At 38.5% G+C, this 18,609-nt stretch overlaps 2 protein-coding genes across 2 annotated transcripts in view; both read right to left on the bottom strand.

Moving 5' to 3' along the window:
* Positions 1-1,451: 1,451 nt before the first annotated feature.
* On the bottom strand, positions 1,452-7,456 carry RDH14 (retinol dehydrogenase 14). Its single transcript, XM_001093556.5, has 2 exons — positions 6,982-7,456; positions 1,452-2,531 (listed from the first exon to the last, which is right to left on the bottom strand). Exons 1-2 carry the CDS (start codon positions 7,372-7,374, stop codon positions 1,914-1,916), a joined length of 1,011 nt encoding a protein of 336 aa, XP_001093556.1. The 5' UTR covers positions 7,375-7,456; the 3' UTR covers positions 1,452-1,913.
* Positions 7,457-9,643: 2,187 nt separating this feature from the next.
* The window catches only part of NT5C1B (5'-nucleotidase, cytosolic IB), a 28,193-nt gene continuing 19,227 nt past the window's right edge, over positions 9,644-18,609 (bottom strand). The window contains exon 10 of the mRNA XM_077958776.1: positions 9,644-10,885. Coding sequence (XP_077814902.1) covers positions 10,562-10,885 — 324 coding nt within the window. The 3' untranslated portion in view covers positions 9,644-10,561. The remainder of the gene's footprint in view (positions 10,886-18,609) is intronic.

The raw sequence follows: 18,609 nt of genomic DNA, 5'->3' as shown, positions 1-18,609 counted from the left end.
TTTATTAGCTTCCATTTTTCCAAGTTGCATTCTGGTATATTTCCTGCCCATATTTCTAAGTTCAGCAGGTCTCTTTGTAGGATTACTTTTTAAAAATACAATATTTCAAAGAACATGACGCAGCTATATCCACTACACCTGCAGAGACACACCTGTGATGATACGCTGTTTCTCCAATTCACAAGGCAATGCTCTAACAGAAAACAGATCTTCTGCATGATATGCCAAGATCCTGCCATTCTTGAAAATAGCTGATACTCATAAGCTGATATTATAAATGGTCTTAAAAATAATAACCAATCAAGAATTATCCCTGGACTAGTCATTAAATTCAGTGTAACTGTCTATACTTTAGTATAATTCCTTTTTCCAATATGAGATAGTGAAACAAATAACTGAAATTAAGTAGATACTTTTGATGTTGTAACACAGATGCCTACAATATTACTATTTGGGCTCAATTATGCATGCCATTATTTCCTGATTTTTTACTATGTGGTGGCACTATACTTGATTCTTGAGGGAGGAAAGCTAATAATAAATCTCTTTTCCTTAGAGAATTTCTATTCTGATTATCTAACTGAACCTGTGAATGAACTCCTAAACTCCTAGTAAAAGTACCAAGATCAAGGGGGGAAAAAAGAGAGAATTGTCTCTGCCTATAAGGGTTGGAGAAAGGAACACATTTGAAAGGGACCTAAAGGCTAAGCTGTATTTCCAAGGAGAAAGGAGAGGGTATTCCAGACTGAAAGAACACTATAAAGAAAGGCCCAAAGCAAGTGACTAGGTGACTGTTCTAAAATCAGGACTGGGTTATCTGATGGGATGACCAGAGATGTACTGTCCAAGATACCAGTTGTTAGACATATGCCTATTTAAATTAACATTACATATAATTAGAAATTCAGTTCTTAGTTGAATTTGAAGTACTTAATAACCCCATGTTTCTAGAGTCCACCACATCAGACAATGCAGAGTATTCCTCCCCTCACTGCAAAGTTCTACTGCACAGTGCTGAGTGTGAGAGTATAGGGTAAGCGTGGTGCCGTCTCATGGAACCTCAACTCTATCTTCAACAGTTTAATCTTCAGTTGAAATAAAAGTGGTTTATAAACCACTATATTCTAAGAAATCCCTTTAGGAAGAGCCTTTGGGGACTCCACCTTGGCAGCACTGCAATAACCTGCTTTACCCCTCCAGCTTCTACATTTCAGTGAAACACTTCTTTTGAAGAAAGAATTCTGCAGATTTTTTTTTTTTTTAAGGCTCAAAACCCACTGTTTTTCAAGCAGGAATGTGATAGATTTGGGTTTTAGAAATATTATCTCTCAGAGCAGTATACAAGATATGTGGCAAGAAGAGACTGGGCAGACCAAGATCAGCAGAGGCTAATGGTGATATGATAAAGGACTGTATTCAGTGAAGCCTCCAAAGAAATACACAGCTAAGAATTTGTATCAGTAAATTTATTCCAAGTAAGACTTGTGTGCACACACCAGGCAGATTATTTCCACACAAACACCAAACATCGTAGTAAAAATAGTTAACACTTTGGCCATGAAACTCAAAAATACTTGAAAAACCTCTTGATAGCACTTTGAGTGACTTAATTCTGACAAATATTAATATGTCATCCATGCTTGCCCAGTTATAATTTTACAATATAATTGTATTTTTCATTGTGCTTATTATTCATTATACTTACTATATATATTTAAAACATCTTTGCTGAAATTCTCTTATCCCAAAAATAATTTTTCAGTAACTCCAAAATATCCACATGTACCTCTTAGCAGTGCTACTGCAACATCAAAATTCTTTTTCTTCAAGTAACAAGTTCTTAAGCCACACCATTCCTGATCACAGATATAACTGATATGCAGTTTTATAAACAGCTCTTTTACTCCTTGTTCCTATTTTAGCAGGCCAACCATCACTTCACTGATATCCCAGAGTTTTCTTGCAACAGATTCATCCAAAGCTTTGGGCAATAATTCTTCCTCTTTACAATCCCCAAAGTATCTTCCTGACACTCCTTCTACTTCAGGTGAAGAGGCCAAATAAATGGAAGTCTGGGCACCTTCTACTGGAGTTTTGAAAAAAGCCCATGACACCAAATTGAACAGTGGTCTGACCAACAGTGGAATGTGTATGTGCCTCCCCAGATTTGTCCGTACAATACCAGGATGCAACACATTGACGGTGACATTTGTGCCTTCTAAGCGGCGGGCTAGTTCCCTGGTAAAAAGAATGTTAGCCAGTTTGCTCCGGCTATAACAAAAGCTTTTATTATAGCTTTGTTCACTGTTCAAGTCATCAAAGTTGATGTCTCCATATTTATAAAGTTTGGAAGAAACTACCACAATCCTGCTGGGAGCTGAACTTTTGAGGAGTCCAAGGAGAAGATTGGTGAGTAGAAAGTGCCCCAGATGGTTCACTCCGAACTGCATCTCAAACCCATCTTCAGTCTTCATGTAAGGGCACTGGAAGATCCCTGCATTATTGATCAAGACATCCAGCCTAGGCTCTTCCTTTAAATGTCGAAAAGAGAATGGCAGAATTAAGAACACATGCCTTGTATTGCTTTTTCTGTTCATGATAATTACATTTTAATAAAAATGGGAACTTGAGACTAAAAGCATTTAATTTGTTGTTGATCTATCAATCAGATAACTACTTGAAACACTGGCAATTTTGTGTTTTAATTAATGGGGAAAGGGATTCCTCTGCAGGATGTTCCTCAGATAAATACTGATATTCATGATCTTTCATTCAACAGCTCTTTTTTCTCATTTATTAAAATGATATACAGAAAGACATTTATCCACAGTCATCTTCCAATAAAAGATGTAGAAACTAACTGTAAGACTTAGTTTCTGGTTTTATGCTTTTATAACATTTACAAATATATAAACTTTAACATTGCACTAGAAAGTTGACTACGTGATCAGTACCAAGATCTTTCTCAAAACAGAAATACAGTCAATTTGAGGTCAAGGTGCTCCTATAATCCCATATTTCTCCCTTTAATTTCAGTTGAACTAGGAAAATATCAATTTGGGAGTTATCAGGTTAATACTGAGATCATATCAAAATTATAATGTGTACCTATGATAAAATGTTTAAAAATACTTGCAAACTACTAAAATTCTACTAACAGCTTCTATGAGCTTCCAATAATTGAGAGAAAAATAGAAAAAAAAAAAACCAGATGCACAAGCTTGATAGGAGCCTGGCTTTGTGATTGTCACATGTCACCACATCTAATTCCAACAACTCTATAAGCAAATGAAGCTCACAGGCTAGGTGACTTAACCAGTATCAGAGCTCCTAAGTAGCAAAATAAGATCAGATCTGAAGATTAAGTCTTTGGCACCAAGGCCTATTTTCTTAATTAGTAAGCTGGCATGGTTTTCTAATTGGGATTTTCGAAACAGCTAGAGAGGCAATGAAAGCTAGACAGACCATATGCAGTAGAAAACAGATAAGCATCGTTTATTCCCAGAGCTACTAGTTATCAACACCAAAGGAAACTTATGGTTGCTTTATTCTGTAGTTCTCTCAGGGGAAATGGCACCATGGGGGTGGAACAACTTCAAGTCATTTTCTTAAAACTGAAACAAGCAATAGAAAAGGTCAGAAATGCAAACAACACTGGAGAGAACATCATGAATAAATCAAGATTCATAATGAATAATCAAAGATTAAGAAAAAAATTAAATAGGTAATATAAAAATATCCAGCGTAAAGGGGACTCTAATTTAGGAGATCTGTATCATCAACATTTTATACTTTGAACATATGCTTTTGTATCTTTCCAAATTAAAGTCCTAAAATTTAGACTGTTCTCATAGGGATGTCTTTTTATTCCTTAAATCATGTAAGATCGTCTTCTCTAGCCTTTTCTCGGTTGTTCTATGTTTCTTTTGATGGACAAAAAAATGCACAACATGTTCCAAGTGTAAAGACACTGTGATGACCCATGATTAATTTGAGGTCAACTTTCAAATTTCACTGGCCCTTCTGCCAACTATAAGTGAAAAGAAAAATGTGTTACATTTCACAACTGTTATCAAAGCCCACCTGTCAGAGGATTAACTATTTCTCATTCTGCCCTGTCTGAGCAACTTTGGGTTTTCCAATAGTCAACTTCAAAAAGAAGGCAAGAGTTCACTCATGGGGGAAAGAAAGGAGTATTCTTTTCCACAAATCCTTTGGAAGAGTTTCCTGAATTAATCATTTGTTAGCCAGCATTCTTTGCTGGGCTTGTGTCATTTTAAAATTTTATCATTTACTATTTTTTAAATTCTAGGAGATAAATGAAATAAATACCAAGAATACCAACCTGTGGGAAATCTAAATTTCCATTTTTTTTCCCCTTCTAATTATAGTCACTTAACTTCAGAGCCAGGCAGGAACTGAAATACTTAGAAGCAAGGACAACTTAGTTATCTCTTTGTGTCCTCATTTTTTAATTAGTTCTGCCTCAACTGCCAAAGAAGCACACCCAGTCCAAACTATATTTTAAAGAGGAACAGAAAGACCCACTTTTAATGCTTCCAAAATCTCACTGATGAGTATTATTTCTTAACCTGTGTTACACAATAATTAAATACTAGCAGTAAACAAAAAACCAACTCTCTAGTTCTGCAACAGCTCCCAAACTGTGGCCTACAGCGTTTAGCAAACTCTCAGGGTGTTGTGGAATATTTTAAATTTTCGAGGGAAACACAGTGATACTTGCTCAATACCTCAAAAACTACTAGCTCCAGGTGGTTCACAGCTTGAACATTACATTGTGCTATATTCCTTTCAATGACATTATTTCTTTGTGGAGCTGACTTTTAAGCAGCTGTTAGCAGTTGCTGTAATAAAAACAAGAACAATGCTAAAAATCTACCTAGAACAGGAAATGAGGGTGGCAGTGTCCAATCTGATTCCAAGGTTTCAGACACTGGTGTAATGACCAACAGGGATACATTTCCCATTAGTAGTTATGGCTGTTTAAGAATAAAATAAAGATATTATTTTTTCTTTCAATTATATGCTATCTTCTCAAATAGCTACTAAGTTGTTAGGACATAACTACTTATCAGGTTGTGTCAAAGGAAAATAAATCTCAGAACCCAAAATCACTAAGTCAAAGGTTAAAGTCAAGCTGGGAACTGCCTCAGACAAACCTGCCTCCCATTTTATTCCTAAATAAGACAGCTACAAAGAAAAAGAAGCTACATACCACCCTCACGATTTGCCCACATGGGCCTTAAGATCTTTACCCTAAAACAGTTCTGTTGAATTTCACCCTGGCAATATATTAATAAATTGATAGCTCATCTTCACAAGTGCCAAACAAAAGACAGAACACTAAAGTCATCCTTCTGCTCACCTGAGACAAATGCTTATCTGATTGCTGCCTCTGCCCTATTGTTTATGTGAAAATGCAGACTCACTGAGCCAGTCTAAGACAAAAGTGATTATTCCTCTATCCCTCCTGCACATGTAAATTGTACATTCAGTGAAAGGCTAATCAAAGACCCAAAAGAAGGCAACCTTTTGTCTCCCATCCACCTATGACCTGGAAGCCCCCACTTCGAGTTGTCTCACTTTTCCAGGAGAACCAATGTATATCTTACACATTTGATTGATGTCTCATGTCTCCCTAAAATGTATAAAACCAAGCTGTGCCCCGACCACCTTGGGCACATGTCCTCAGGACCTCCTGAGGTTCTGCCACGGATGCATCCTTAACCTTGGCAAAATAAACTTTCTAAATTTATTAAGACCTATATCTGATACTTTTGGTTTTACAGTTGTTTGGACTTAACTACGTAACAAATGAACTGGGAAATATTTCTGGGCTAACGGCATCATGAAAAAATTACTGAGAAAATTTGGGAACCTGTTCTATAGACTCAAGAGACTCCATGTCATATAGGCACCTTTCTTGTCCCAGCTAATTTTAAATTTCACTCTTCTGAACAAATGCCCTCTGAGTGCCAGTTATCCCTGCAAGAAACCCTTCTACCTCAGTCTCAGCAGAAAACATCCACTTATGTGGAAATACTTACCATTTGCACAAAGAAATCCTCACACCTCACTGCCAGGCAGCAGGAGGAAAGAACAGGGGTTAAAAGCAAGTGTTCTGCAGACAGACTACAAGCAAGTTGCTTAGCCTTCCTATGCCTCAGTTTCCTTGCGTTGTAAACTGGGGATAATAATGCCTACTCCACAGGGTTACCGTGTAGCTTCAATGACAAGTTATAGGCAAGGACACTTCATTTTCATTTAAAACAAAAAGGAAAATCTGAAATGCTTGGCACAACTCCTGGCACACAGATCTTCAATAAATGCTGGGTATTATTTTTACTCCTGTCCCTGTATGGAGCATGACCACTGGGTTCCAAGCTCTATTCTACTTGGAAATCAGGCCACAGTCCCGTTAAGGATGGTGCTGAGTTTACTGGTGGCAGCGAGCTAGCGCCCTACCCCAGCAGAAAAGGAGCAGAGGCCGCGGGAGGGAGAACTTTTTTTTTAAAGGACTGATCTGAGGTCCTTGGCTAGCAACTTCCCCCAGTGCTCTGGGGTTCTGAAGACACAGCTCGGTGCAAATTCACTTCTGACACAGGAGAAACAATTCAGAGGCCATGGATCTACTCCAGGACGGTCCTCATATAACGAAATGAAATGTTCAGAAACTGGTTTATTTTTCTCTTGGGCCCATTTCTTTCTCGACATCCTTAGAGGACAGAAGGCAGCCCTCCCAGTTAATCTTTCCTTCTCAACCTTGCAGCTTCCCGGCCACCTCTACGTGGCTTTTTGGACTCCTCTCACCCTCAGCGGTTCCCAAGGTGACACCTTGAACCCCAGGGCTGTACCTCGAGGCTCCGCCCCAGCCCGCAGTCCCCTCCCACCCCGTGCCCACCCAGGCTCTCCCCACCAGCCCAGGCCCTCCCCACCAGCCCGGCCCCCCGAGGCCCACACCTGGAGCATTTCCTGGCAGAAGGCGCGCACCGAGCGCAGCGAGGCGAGGTCCAGCTCCCGGACTATGAGCTCGCCCGCCCCGCCGACGCCGGGCTCTGGGCCGCACTCCGCAGCCTGGCGGAGCTCGCGACGGAGCTGACCCGCCGCCTCCTCCGCGCGCGCGCGGTCCCGGCAGCCCATGATCACGCGCGCCCCCAGGCGCACCAGCTCCGCGGCCGTAGCGCGGCCCAGGCCGCTGTTTGCCCCGGTGATCAGCACAGTCTTCCCGTGCATGAGGCCGGGGTCCCCGCCTCCGCGCTGCCGCTGGACCCCGGACCCCGCGAACCGCCGGGCCGCCAGCCACAGAGCCCCGCCCAGAGCGGCCAGTATTGCCGCCGCAGTGGCCACTGCCATCGTCGGGCCCGAGGGCCCACCGGTCCCTCCACGGGAGTTCCGAAGCCGCCGCCTTACCGGAACCCAGGAGACACCTGTACGCGGAGAACTCTGGGGCGCGGCGGGTCGGCCCCTGACGGTGTGCGTGGGGCATCCTGGGACTTGTAGTTTCCCTCTGGGGGCGCCTGATTGGTTGGGAGAGTTCAGCGCCCCGGGTCCTGCGACGTCCGTGAAACCTGCTCCCAGCTTAATGATGGAGGCTGGGCACCCAGCACAGTGTTCAGGCTGCTGGGGTTCATACGTATTGAAATCCCAGAGTTGGGGCGCACTTCCCCGTGGGAATGCCTGATGAGTACTTTGAGTTACAGATCTCTGTAGAGGCCCTGTTACAAATGCCACTCCTCAGGGCATTTCGTGTGTTTTCCTTTGAGGGCTCCTGGGACTTGTAAATTCAGTTCAACTCACCAGTCTGGGGAATGGGCCCTGACAAGCTGAAGTCTGAGGTAGGACTGTTTTTCATAGATGAGACAAAGAATTAAGCAACATGAATCAGTTGGAAATAGAATGAGCGAGTAGTTCTCAAACTTAAATGCACATTAGAATCACCTGGAGGACTTGCGGTGGGGGTTCGGGGCAGGGGAATGAAACAAAACGAAAACAAAAAACCAGGGCCCCAGTATTAGGGTTTGTAATTCAATAGGTACAGGATGGGGCCTGATAATTTGCACTTCTAACAAGTTCCCAGGTGCTGCTGCTGCAGATCTGGGAACCACACTTTGAGAACCACTGAACAAGGCATTATGTCACTGGTCCCTACTAAAAAAAAGAAAATCATCTTCAAATGATCTTGACACTGGCAGAGGTACAGTGGGAAAAGGTTGGACTTATTGTAAATATAGGCTTCTGAACAGGCCATTTACAAATGCCTCCCTGCCCTCTCCATAGGACTATTACACACAACGATGGAAGGCAAAGTGCTTGGCTCACTGTAAAATGCCTCATTAATATCAGGGTTAGTGTCACAGGGACCTATCTTCAAGTTACAAATTTCATAGCTGTAGACGAAGCTACTTTTAAAGACTCATTCGTTCATCTGCCTCTCCATCCAATATGTGCCTGGCCTGTTCTCTGTTAGAGCCACAGAGAAATGGGACACCATTTCTGCTCTCAGGGTGCTTACTTTCTGGAACTGTGATCTCCCACTTCCCACCCTCCACCCATTGCAGGTTCTGCACACAAGGAAAAAGAGCCACAGCTTGTATAGTTTGAGACAAACTCCCCAATAATTGTGATAATCCATCTTCCACTCCCTTACATTTGGGAAGGATGTAACATGCAATAGTCAGAATACAAAGAAAAAGGGATGGATTCCAGGAGGTTTCTTATGATTAATGAGAATGGAGCTCAGAGGTGGGAAAGAGCACTCTTACTGTGGATTACACAAGGCACCAGGAACAGGAATCATGAGAGGTGGTCCTACACCACCCTATCCCCAATTTGAAGCTGCTACTCAAACTCAGTGATCCCCCAGCATATCTGTTTCCACTTTATTGTCCTTTCTTCCCATCCACATCTTGCCCATCCATCAAAATTACAGGCTACCTCAAGTCTATTATGACCACTTCCAGCCTATGAAGATCTCTGCTCCCTTCATGTGTGACCCTCACTGGCACTGAAGACAAACAGCCTTCTAGTGTTGACTGTTTGAGTTTGCACATTTGACTTCCTTGACCAGATAGTTAAGGTTTTCAGTTTCCTAGAGGATAGGGTTTTGCCTGCATACCTCTTGTGGTCTTTGCATGGGAGGACACCTACAAAATGGTAGGTACTCAGTAAGTGTCATGTGTCACAACTGATATATTTTGGACTGGTTTACATAAAATTAGGGAGCATCAGAAGATGTGTTTCAGCTGTGGTCTTCTCTCATCTAGAGTCGGGGTAGAATACATATGTCCAGGTGGAGTAGAGATGAAGGTGGAGGTAGAGAGAGCAGCAAAGGGTAGGAGGAAAAGAGGAGGGAGGAATCCTTAGACCTGCGGTGTAACTGCTGTGTAGTTTATGCATGGAACTTAATGAAATGATTAATCTGTACCAGATGGGTCCAAAGGCAATGAAATTAATAACTCTATTTGGAAGGGAGGAAAGAGACCTCATTATAACTTTTGAAGTAAGATTTGAATTTGAATCTAATTAGTCTTAACACTCATTAGCTCCATATCCTTAAACAAGCTATCTAATTAACCTTTTTGAATCTTAGGCTCCTCATTGATAAAAAGGAAGGTAATAATGATACTATGTAACAAACATTTAATTTGATAAGAAAATGAAGTAACATGTGAAAATAACCAGGTCACTGTGCCTAACATATATTTAATGACCAACCAATTTTTGTTGAAAACAAAACAAAAATCACATGAGAATGACAATGAAGGACCAGGATTCTACACTTCATGTCACATTTTGAAGTGGTAGCGTAGGGTCTTTTTTTTTTTTTTTTTCCATACAAATATGGATGTGCCAGCCTGCCAGGCCCAAAGCCAGAGACTTCAAATATGAAACTCTGTGGACCAGAGGCATTTAACCCACCAAGTAATTTTCAGAGAACCTTTCTTAAGAGTTTCTGTTTAAGGCTTATCTTAGAAAGTACCCTGGAGGAACAACCAGATGATTTATTTCTAAATGAGCAGTATCAAAATTGTTATGCAGGTAGAGTGAAATTCTCATTTTGCTTTGTTTAAAGGGCTGGCCATAGCAGTCACAGAATACAAAGGTCCAGTTTTCAAGAGTGTACTTAACCATACTCCTTCTACCTTTGAAGACACTATTCTACAATGCTGATGGGTAACAATTCATTGTTATCTACAAACATCCAAAAATGAGCAGTGCTTCATGAAACTAAGTAAGCTTCTAAAACAGTCCTTTAAGCATGCAAATATTCAAGTTCTAAACTTATCTTAAAGAGTCATCATTGTGGCTTACACAGAGATAGGTGCAATGACATTCAACAGTATTGGTAGTTCAAAGAGAAGTAGTTTGATGGTAACTTGAGGGTTCAAAAGGTTTTCCAAAAAATCAAGAGGAAATCTTTCCAAAGAAGCTAAGTTTTAAGGTCCAATTTTCTGAAATACCTATCTAATAATCCTAGAGAGTCAAAAGAAGTGGCTTCTGTAATACCAGACTATTACCACTTTATTTCTCCTCCCTGCCCCTAACTACTGAATTTTTTATTAAAGCCATAAGCTGCCATGGAACCTAACTTCTGTGCCCCTTCAATGTGGAACATGTGGTCATCAAAGAAGATATGGGGCCGGATCTTCACCAAGATGGGACTTTTGGGGGCTCCAGCAAGGAAAAGAGCTTCGTCTATCTCTAGACCCCACCGTCGAAGGGTCTTCAGCACACGGGCGCCTGAACTGGCTGCACTCCTAGCTGTAACCAGGTAGGTCCTGATAGGACAAAGTAACCGTTCATTTTTGGCATAGAACTTCTTTTGCAGTCTGCCTAAATCTTCCAGAAAGCCTTTCAGGGGACCCTGTAAAAGGAACATATATCACAGCTGTGATACAGTGAGCCAAAGAAAGTGAATGCTAAAAAGCAGAGACCCATAAGATACAATACAAAGGATATAATACAGCATGACATGCAGTGTTATGAAGCTGATGGCAAAAGGCTAAAATTCGATAGGAATTTATGTGAATATGTTGTCTGATATGGAACCATCCTTGCATCCCTGGAATGTGCCTAAAATGACCATATGATTTAACATGTAAACCTATATACTTTAAATATGAAAGAATGTTCAATAAATAATTAAGCCAGGACAACAGACATAAACTATCCATGGTAAGCTGGAATAGCGGGTCACTCTAAATAAACTCTAATTAGTTACCAAAGCACTACTCTTTTAATTTGCTTTTTGTGAATGTGCATTTTAACTTTATAAAGTATATGCTTTTGTCTTTTTTTTTTTTTTTTTTTTGAGGCGGAGTCTCCCTCTGTCGCCCAGGCTGGAGTGCAGTGGCCGGATCTCAGCTCACTGCAAGCTCCGCCTCCCGGGTTCCCGCCATTCTCCTGCCTCAGCCTCCCGAGTAGCTGGGACTACAGGCGCCGCCACCACGCCCGGCTAATTTTTTTTGTATTTTTAGTGGAGACGGGGTTTCACTGTGTTAGCCAGGATGGTCTCGATCTCCTGACCTCGTGATCCGCCCGTCTCGGCCTCCCAAAGTGCTGGGATTACAGGCTTGAGCCACCGCGCCCGGCCTAGCTTAATGCTGTTTGACTTGAATCTAACTGTGTCTTTCATTTTTAACCTTTCCAAACACTTAGTTTTAGTATCTCTTGCGTAGAACCTAGAATTGGATTTTGCTACGTGATACAACCTGAAAATCTTATTTTTTAAAACAATAGTTGTTTTTGTTCATTTACATTTATTTATATTACAAATATACTTGAGATTGTTTCTGTCTTGTGGTTTTTATTGCATTTTCCATGTTTTAAAGATTTTAAAGGATTGTTCAATAATCTGTGTCTTTCTTCTTTGTAGTTGTATATGGGTGGTTCTTCTGACATTTAAGAAGGTTTATATTATTTCCTTCTATAAATTACCTTTACAACTATAACCTTTTATAGTACCCTCAGTCCTCATTTTTAAAAAGAATCCCAGATCTATTATTCTTCATAATGAGAAATAATGAAAGCAGGGTGTTTCTTCAATGTGTCTGTAGTCCTCTATTTCTTCTCCACCATCTAATTTTGGTCATTTTTTTACTTTTCCTTGGTGTTTATTTACTTTTGCATTATTACATTTTGTTTTATTTCTATTTATCAAGTTTACATTTCATCCTTTGATTGGCTATTGTAACTGAAAATTCCAGCATACTTCTTCTGTAGACCTTCTTTCCCCATATTTTTCCATTTTTTGTTAGTTATATAATTTGTACATCATACAAATTTGTTCTTTTGTACAGTTGTTTTAGTTCGAATTCTATGGTTAACTATATTATATGAATGTTTGTGCCTTTGTGCTTCTAGTCCTCCACGTGTTGGCCAAAATTTGTCCTGTAGTACTAATTTTCTCAAAAACATCTTATGGTAATAATCCCTGAGAATATGGTATATTCTCAACTGTATATCTGTTTCCTCTGTCCTTGAATAAACTTTTGGCTGGATATAGAATACATGATTTATATATAAGATTCTCCACAAGATCTTATAAGTAGTGCTCCACTGTCTTTTGCTTTTGAATGCTGCTCTTGAGAAGTTTGAGGGCCTCTTGTTTCCCATCCCACCTCTTCCACCACTTATATGAGTAGGCAGCCCAAATAATTATTTCTTCATTTTGAAGCCCAATAATTTCACTAGGCCTCTCAGTGATGGTCATTTTGATTCTATACCTCTATCACACAATATGGGCTTTTAATATTTAATATTTTAATCATTTAATATATAAATATCTTTTGATAATTTATCAGTTTTTAATTTATATTTTTACGTTAATTTGCATCTTTATATTTAACATCAATTCCCCTCCCAACATGATTTTAAAGTTCTTCTTCAGGGATTCTACTTAGGCATATGCTGGGTCTTCTTTACCTGTTATCTATTTCTGTCATTTTTCTATATGTAATTGTGTTTTTAATCTGTACCAGATGGGTAATATCTCTATTAGAAGGGAGGAAAGATTTACAGCATTCTATAACTTTCACATTTTATCATCTCTTCCTTGATTATTGCATTTTTACTTTATGATCTTGCTTTAAGTCTTTAAAAGTCATGGCAAATGTTTAGTCATAATTATCTGTATTATGTCAACTTTTTCTTGTAAGAGCTCTTTATCTGTTATTAGATTTTGTTCTTTTTTAATCTGCCTTTTTCTCATAGTATCTTTGAATGTATTCAATGTCAGTTCTCTTTTTATTATTACTTGTACTGAAGTAGACTGGTTTTTCTTGGGACAATTGGTGGGTTTCTAGGGGAAGGTCAATGGGAATATTTGGAGACTGACTTGTTTTCATGATTCAAAGGCTCCCTTCTTTGCTGTCATGGAAACAAACTGTTTTCTGTAAACACGACTTATTGTGTAACCATTTACTTAAATTTTCTTTAAGGCTGTATATCTTAGGAAAAAACAAGTAAATATACTTTCTCATGGTAAGAGGCCAAACATATAGGTGAAAAAACTGGGACTGTTTTTTTGACAAGAGCAGCAAACTCATAGTGACTGTTGGCAGGAGCCACCATCATTGCAGTTAGTCTTTAAAACACAGAGGGGCACAGTTTCCCTTGCTGTTTTTGGATGATTTCCAAATGGAAGAAACAGAGAATGCTGAGTTTATATCACCATATTCAAATCAAGTATCCATCTCATTCTCTTTTACTTCTATTTTGGGGTATGTTTTGTAATTTATATATTTGCACAGTAGTACAGCATATAATTTATCAATAAAAATATAAAATTACTAGGGAAACTTAGAAAAAGCAAATACTAGGGAAAGACTGTTACTCCAACCCTTATAACGAGAAAACTCCAATCTAAAAAGTAACTTTTCTTGAGCCCATCAAAGAGCTGAGATTGTAGGGTAACCAACTAGCATGAAAACTAGGGAAAAACAGGCATCTTCAAGAAGATGTGGAGTGCAAGAACTGTGTACTTTTGGTAGAGAGTTGAAAAAAGTTATACCAGATTCCATACAAGCAAGTACAAGCAATTCAAGTAATTTAAAAAAGACATTGAGAAAGAACTAGGGTGCACCAATGAGACAGCATAGAAGCCCTGGGATCCACAGGCACGAGAAGTACACACTCTCTTTTAGGCTTTTCTCCATGGACTTCACTAGATGCTGATGACAAAGACTGCAGGCAGTAGGGTGATAGAATAAAGCCATCCTTGATGGTACAGGTGTGGAGGAGGGGAGCAGCTGCCACTGGGGGCAAAGACTAAAACTCCCCCAGTTGCTTATACCCTCAGAAACAAAGAGCTTAGACTGCTAGAAGGGCTTCGAACACTGTTATCCTCCACGGCATGAGTAAAGATCCACTGTTACAGAAGAAAACATTCTAACTTTGGGAGGATAAGAGACTATCAAGGATCGGTACCATTAGATATTGGCTATCACTGGGGCATGGCAAGATCCAGGAGAATGTTCATCCCTAAGCCCTAGGAAGATAGAAGACATAGCTGGGAAGGGGTAAGAACGAGGAGACCTCCTCTGCAGCAGACACACAGGGAAGGCCTACTGCTGAAAGTCGACTAGAAATCTGGAGAAAAACCCTCTGGCAAAGTTGATACCAGACAAGCTTGGATCTTGTGGTGCCATGAAGATAACCATAGCAACCACAAAATCTAAAACAAGTTTAACACCTGATTTGATTGATTCAATCTATCACAATAATTGCTAGTCCTACAGTAAAACAGAACAAAACAAAATGAACAATCTACTTTCAGGAGAAATTAAAAGAACTAGACTTATGACCCAGATATCACAAATATAACAGAGGGAATTGAAAATAACTGTGATTAATATATTTAAATGTCTGCTTTAAAGGTGGATACCATACATGAGTAGACTAGCAATTTTGGCAATTTTGGCAAAGAGATTGAAATGATAAGAGAGTTGAATGGAACTATATAAAGAGTGCCTGGCCGGGCGCGGTGGCTCAAGCCTGTAATCCCAGCACTTTGGGAGGCCGAGACGGGCGGATCACGAGGTCAGGAGATAGAGACCATCCTGGCTAACACCGTGAAACCCCGTCTCTACTAAAAAATACAAAAAACTAGCCGGGCGAGGTGGCGGGCGCCTGTAGTCCCAGCTACTCGGGAGGCTGAGGCAGGAGAATGGCGTAAACCCGGGAGGCGGAGCTTGCAGTGAGCCGAGATCGCGCCACTGCACTCCAGCCTGGGTGACAGAGCCAGACTCCGTCTCAAAAAAAAAAAAAAAAAAAAAAAAAGAGTGCCTAATGGATGTATCAGTAGACTCAACACAGCTAAAGAAAGAATGAGTGAACTTGAAGACAAGTCGATAGAAATTGCCCAAACTGAAAAGAGAGAAAGAGAAAAAGAAAGAGTGGGGAAAAAAATCCAGAGTATTGAAATGCTGTGGGACACACACACACACACACACACACACACACTCTTACACTCCTCTCTCATATTCAAGCCAAAGGAAATATAGACAATTATGAAGGCAGTCAGAGAAAAATAGACACATTACATACTAAAGACTAAAGATACAAAATTCATAACATTTGTCGTCAGAATCTATACAAATGAGAAGACAATGGAAAAGCATCTTTAAGGTGCTGGAAGAAAAACATAGTAAGCCCAGAATATTACATTCAGTAAAAATAAAATATGGTTTTAAAAAATAAATAAGGTTAAGACTTTTTAGGCAAAGAAAAACAGATTCAGTACCAGTAGATTTGTACTACATGAAATGTTAAAGAAAACAAAATAAAACAAAAGATCTCCTGGCAGAAGGAATATGATAACAGAGAAAAACCTGATCTACACAAAGAAAGGAAGCTCTCTGAAAATGATTAAAAGGAATTCGAATATGAAATACATATTTTGCCTCATCCTTATTTAGTAGAAGGTATTTAATTACCAAAAACAGAAATAGTAGTGGAAAAGAAAAATAAGTGTTGCAGTCCCCAAGTCACTAAGCTAAACGGAAAAGTTAAGCCTGGAACAGCTTAGAGACGATCTGCCTTCCATTCTATTCAAAGTCACTGCTATGCTCACTGAGATAACTACATATAGGATTGCCTTCTTTGGAGGGGCTAATCAGAAACTCAAACCTGCCTGGAGTCCTCCCTTTCCAGACCAAACCAATGTTCATATTACATATGTTGATTAATAAGTATCTCATGTCTCCCTAAAATGGATAAAACCAAACTGTGCTCTAACCATATTGGGCACATGTCATCAGATCCTCCTGAGGCTGTGTCATGCGTGTGTATCCTCAACCTTGGCAAAATAAACTTTCTAAATTTACTGAGACCTGTTTCACATTTTCAGCGTTCACAGTAGCAAAGTATAGAGAGTTTATAGCATAGATAAAATAAAAATATACGACAACTGTAGCACAAAACAGGAGAGGGAGAGTTTGGCAGTTCATTGTTGCAAGGTTCTTACCGCACATATGATGTTATAGAGTATAACATTGTTTGACGATACATGGTGATTACTTAAAGTTGCATATTGTAAACACTAGAGTAACTAATAGAAATTTTAAATCAGTCATAAGCCAATAGTGGAGATAAAATAGCATGTAAAAACACACAGTAAATTCTTAAGTAAATAGGGGAAAAAAGAAAAGGAAAAGGAAACTAAGAATGGTTGGAACACAGAGAAAGCATAGGAAGATAGTAGATTTTAATCCAACCAAAGCTATGATCATGTTAAATTTAAACATCCTAAAAATAGCAATTAAAACACAGGGATTGCCAGATTGTATAAATAGCAGTACCAACTGTAATATCTATAAGAAAAATAAGTTAAATATAAACAAAATTTAAATATAAAGGCATAGATAAAAGTATAGAAAGATCATATCATACAAACATTAACCCCCCCAAAAAGCTGGAATGATTATATGAGTATCAGATGAATATTACATAATTATGTATTATATAATATACATATCTTAATATAATCATATCTTAAATATATACATATCTTAAAATACTAATCTTAATTAATACCTTATTAATATTATGTATTATATATAAATTATATTATGTATTATATAATATACATAATATAATTAAGGTATTAATTAAGATTAGTATTTTAATCTAATTAAGGTATTAATTAGATTAAAGGTATTAATTAAGATTAAGACAATATAATAATCCTAAATATGTGGACACCTAAAATCAAAGATGCAAAATACACTGATGTAAAACTGATAAAATTGAAAGGATAAATAGATAAGTTCTCAAATATATTTGGAGATTTCAACACTGCCTTCTCAATAGTAGGTAAAACAAATAGACAGAAAATTACTGACAATATAAAAAACCCAAGCAATATTACCTGAATTAATTTACATAATCTAATTGACATTTATAGAATATTTCATGACAACAGAATATTCTTTTCAAATACACATGACATATTCATCAAGATAGACCATATTCTGGGCATAAAACATACCGCAATAAATTTAAATAATTGAGATACAAAATATATTTTCTAATTACAACACAAAAGAGTTAAGCTTTGTTTCAACGATAGAAAGATATCTGAATAAACTCCAAATATATGATAATTAAATAACCTACTTCTAAGTGACCTGTGGGTCAAAGAGGAAATCACAGAGAAATTTTAAAAATATATTTTGAATTAAATAAAAAAAAAAACCATCATCTATCAAAATTTGTGGGATGCAACTACAGCAGTGTTTAGAGGAACATTTATAGCATTAAGTGCTTATATTAGAAGAGAGGTTTCAAATGAACAATCTCAGCTTCCACATTTAAAAACTTAGGAACAGCTGGCTCAGGAAAATTGATTAACCTCTGGCCAAACTGACCAAGGAAAACAACAACAAAAAAGAAAAGACACAAATTACTAGTATCAGAAATAAAAGTGGGGACACATCACTAAGGATCCTACAAATATTAAAAACATATTAGTAAAACACTGTAAAAGTTTATGTCCATAAATTCAGTCATTTAAATGAACAAATTCCTTGAAAAACATAAGCTCATAAACAGAGAGAAGAAAAGAATGAGAAAAGGAAGAAAAAGATAAATGGAAGTTCTATAGCTACCAAAATAATTGAATCAGTAGTTAAAAGCCTTCCAACAAAGAAAAAAGTTCAGGCCCAGATGGCTTCTTTGAAAAATTCTACCAAACATTTTAAATAGTTTGTATCACATTTTATGAAGGTAGTACTACCCTGTTACTAAAGTCAGATTAAGGTGTTACAAGAGAATAAAACTGTAGAGGATGAACATGAAGACATAAATGAATAAATAATACAAAATATTAACAAATTGGATTCAGCGATATATGAAAAGGATAATACCACATGACCAACTTGAATTAATACCAACAACGCAAAGCTGCCTCAGCTTTTACAAATCCATTAATGTAATTTACACCTCAACAGACTAAAGGAGAGAAACCACATGATTTTTCTCAATAGATGCAAATCAGGCATAGTCAAAATTCAACCTTCATTTATTATAAAAACTCTCAAAAAACTAGAAAGAGAAGGTAACTCCCTCAACCTGAAAAAAAGGCATCTA

This window comes from Macaca mulatta, chromosome 13 (genome assembly GCF_049350105.2).
Source record: "Macaca mulatta isolate MMU2019108-1 chromosome 13, T2T-MMU8v2.0, whole genome shotgun sequence".
Taxonomy (NCBI): domain Eukaryota; kingdom Metazoa; phylum Chordata; class Mammalia; order Primates; family Cercopithecidae; genus Macaca; species Macaca mulatta.
The sequence above is the reverse complement of the archived record's forward strand: the minus strand, read 5'-3'. Positions and strand labels throughout refer to the sequence as shown.

Excerpts from the sequence above, each read along its gene's own strand:
- RDH14 (XM_001093556.5), bottom strand. The coding sequence starts at position 7,374 with ATGGCAGTGGCCACTGCGGCGGCAATACTGGCCGCTCTGGGCGGGGCT. Across the intron at positions 2,532-6,981 it reads TCTGCCAGGAAATGCTCCAG|GAAGAGCCTAGGCTGGATGT; the intron begins GTGTGGGCCTCG and ends CGACATTTAAAG.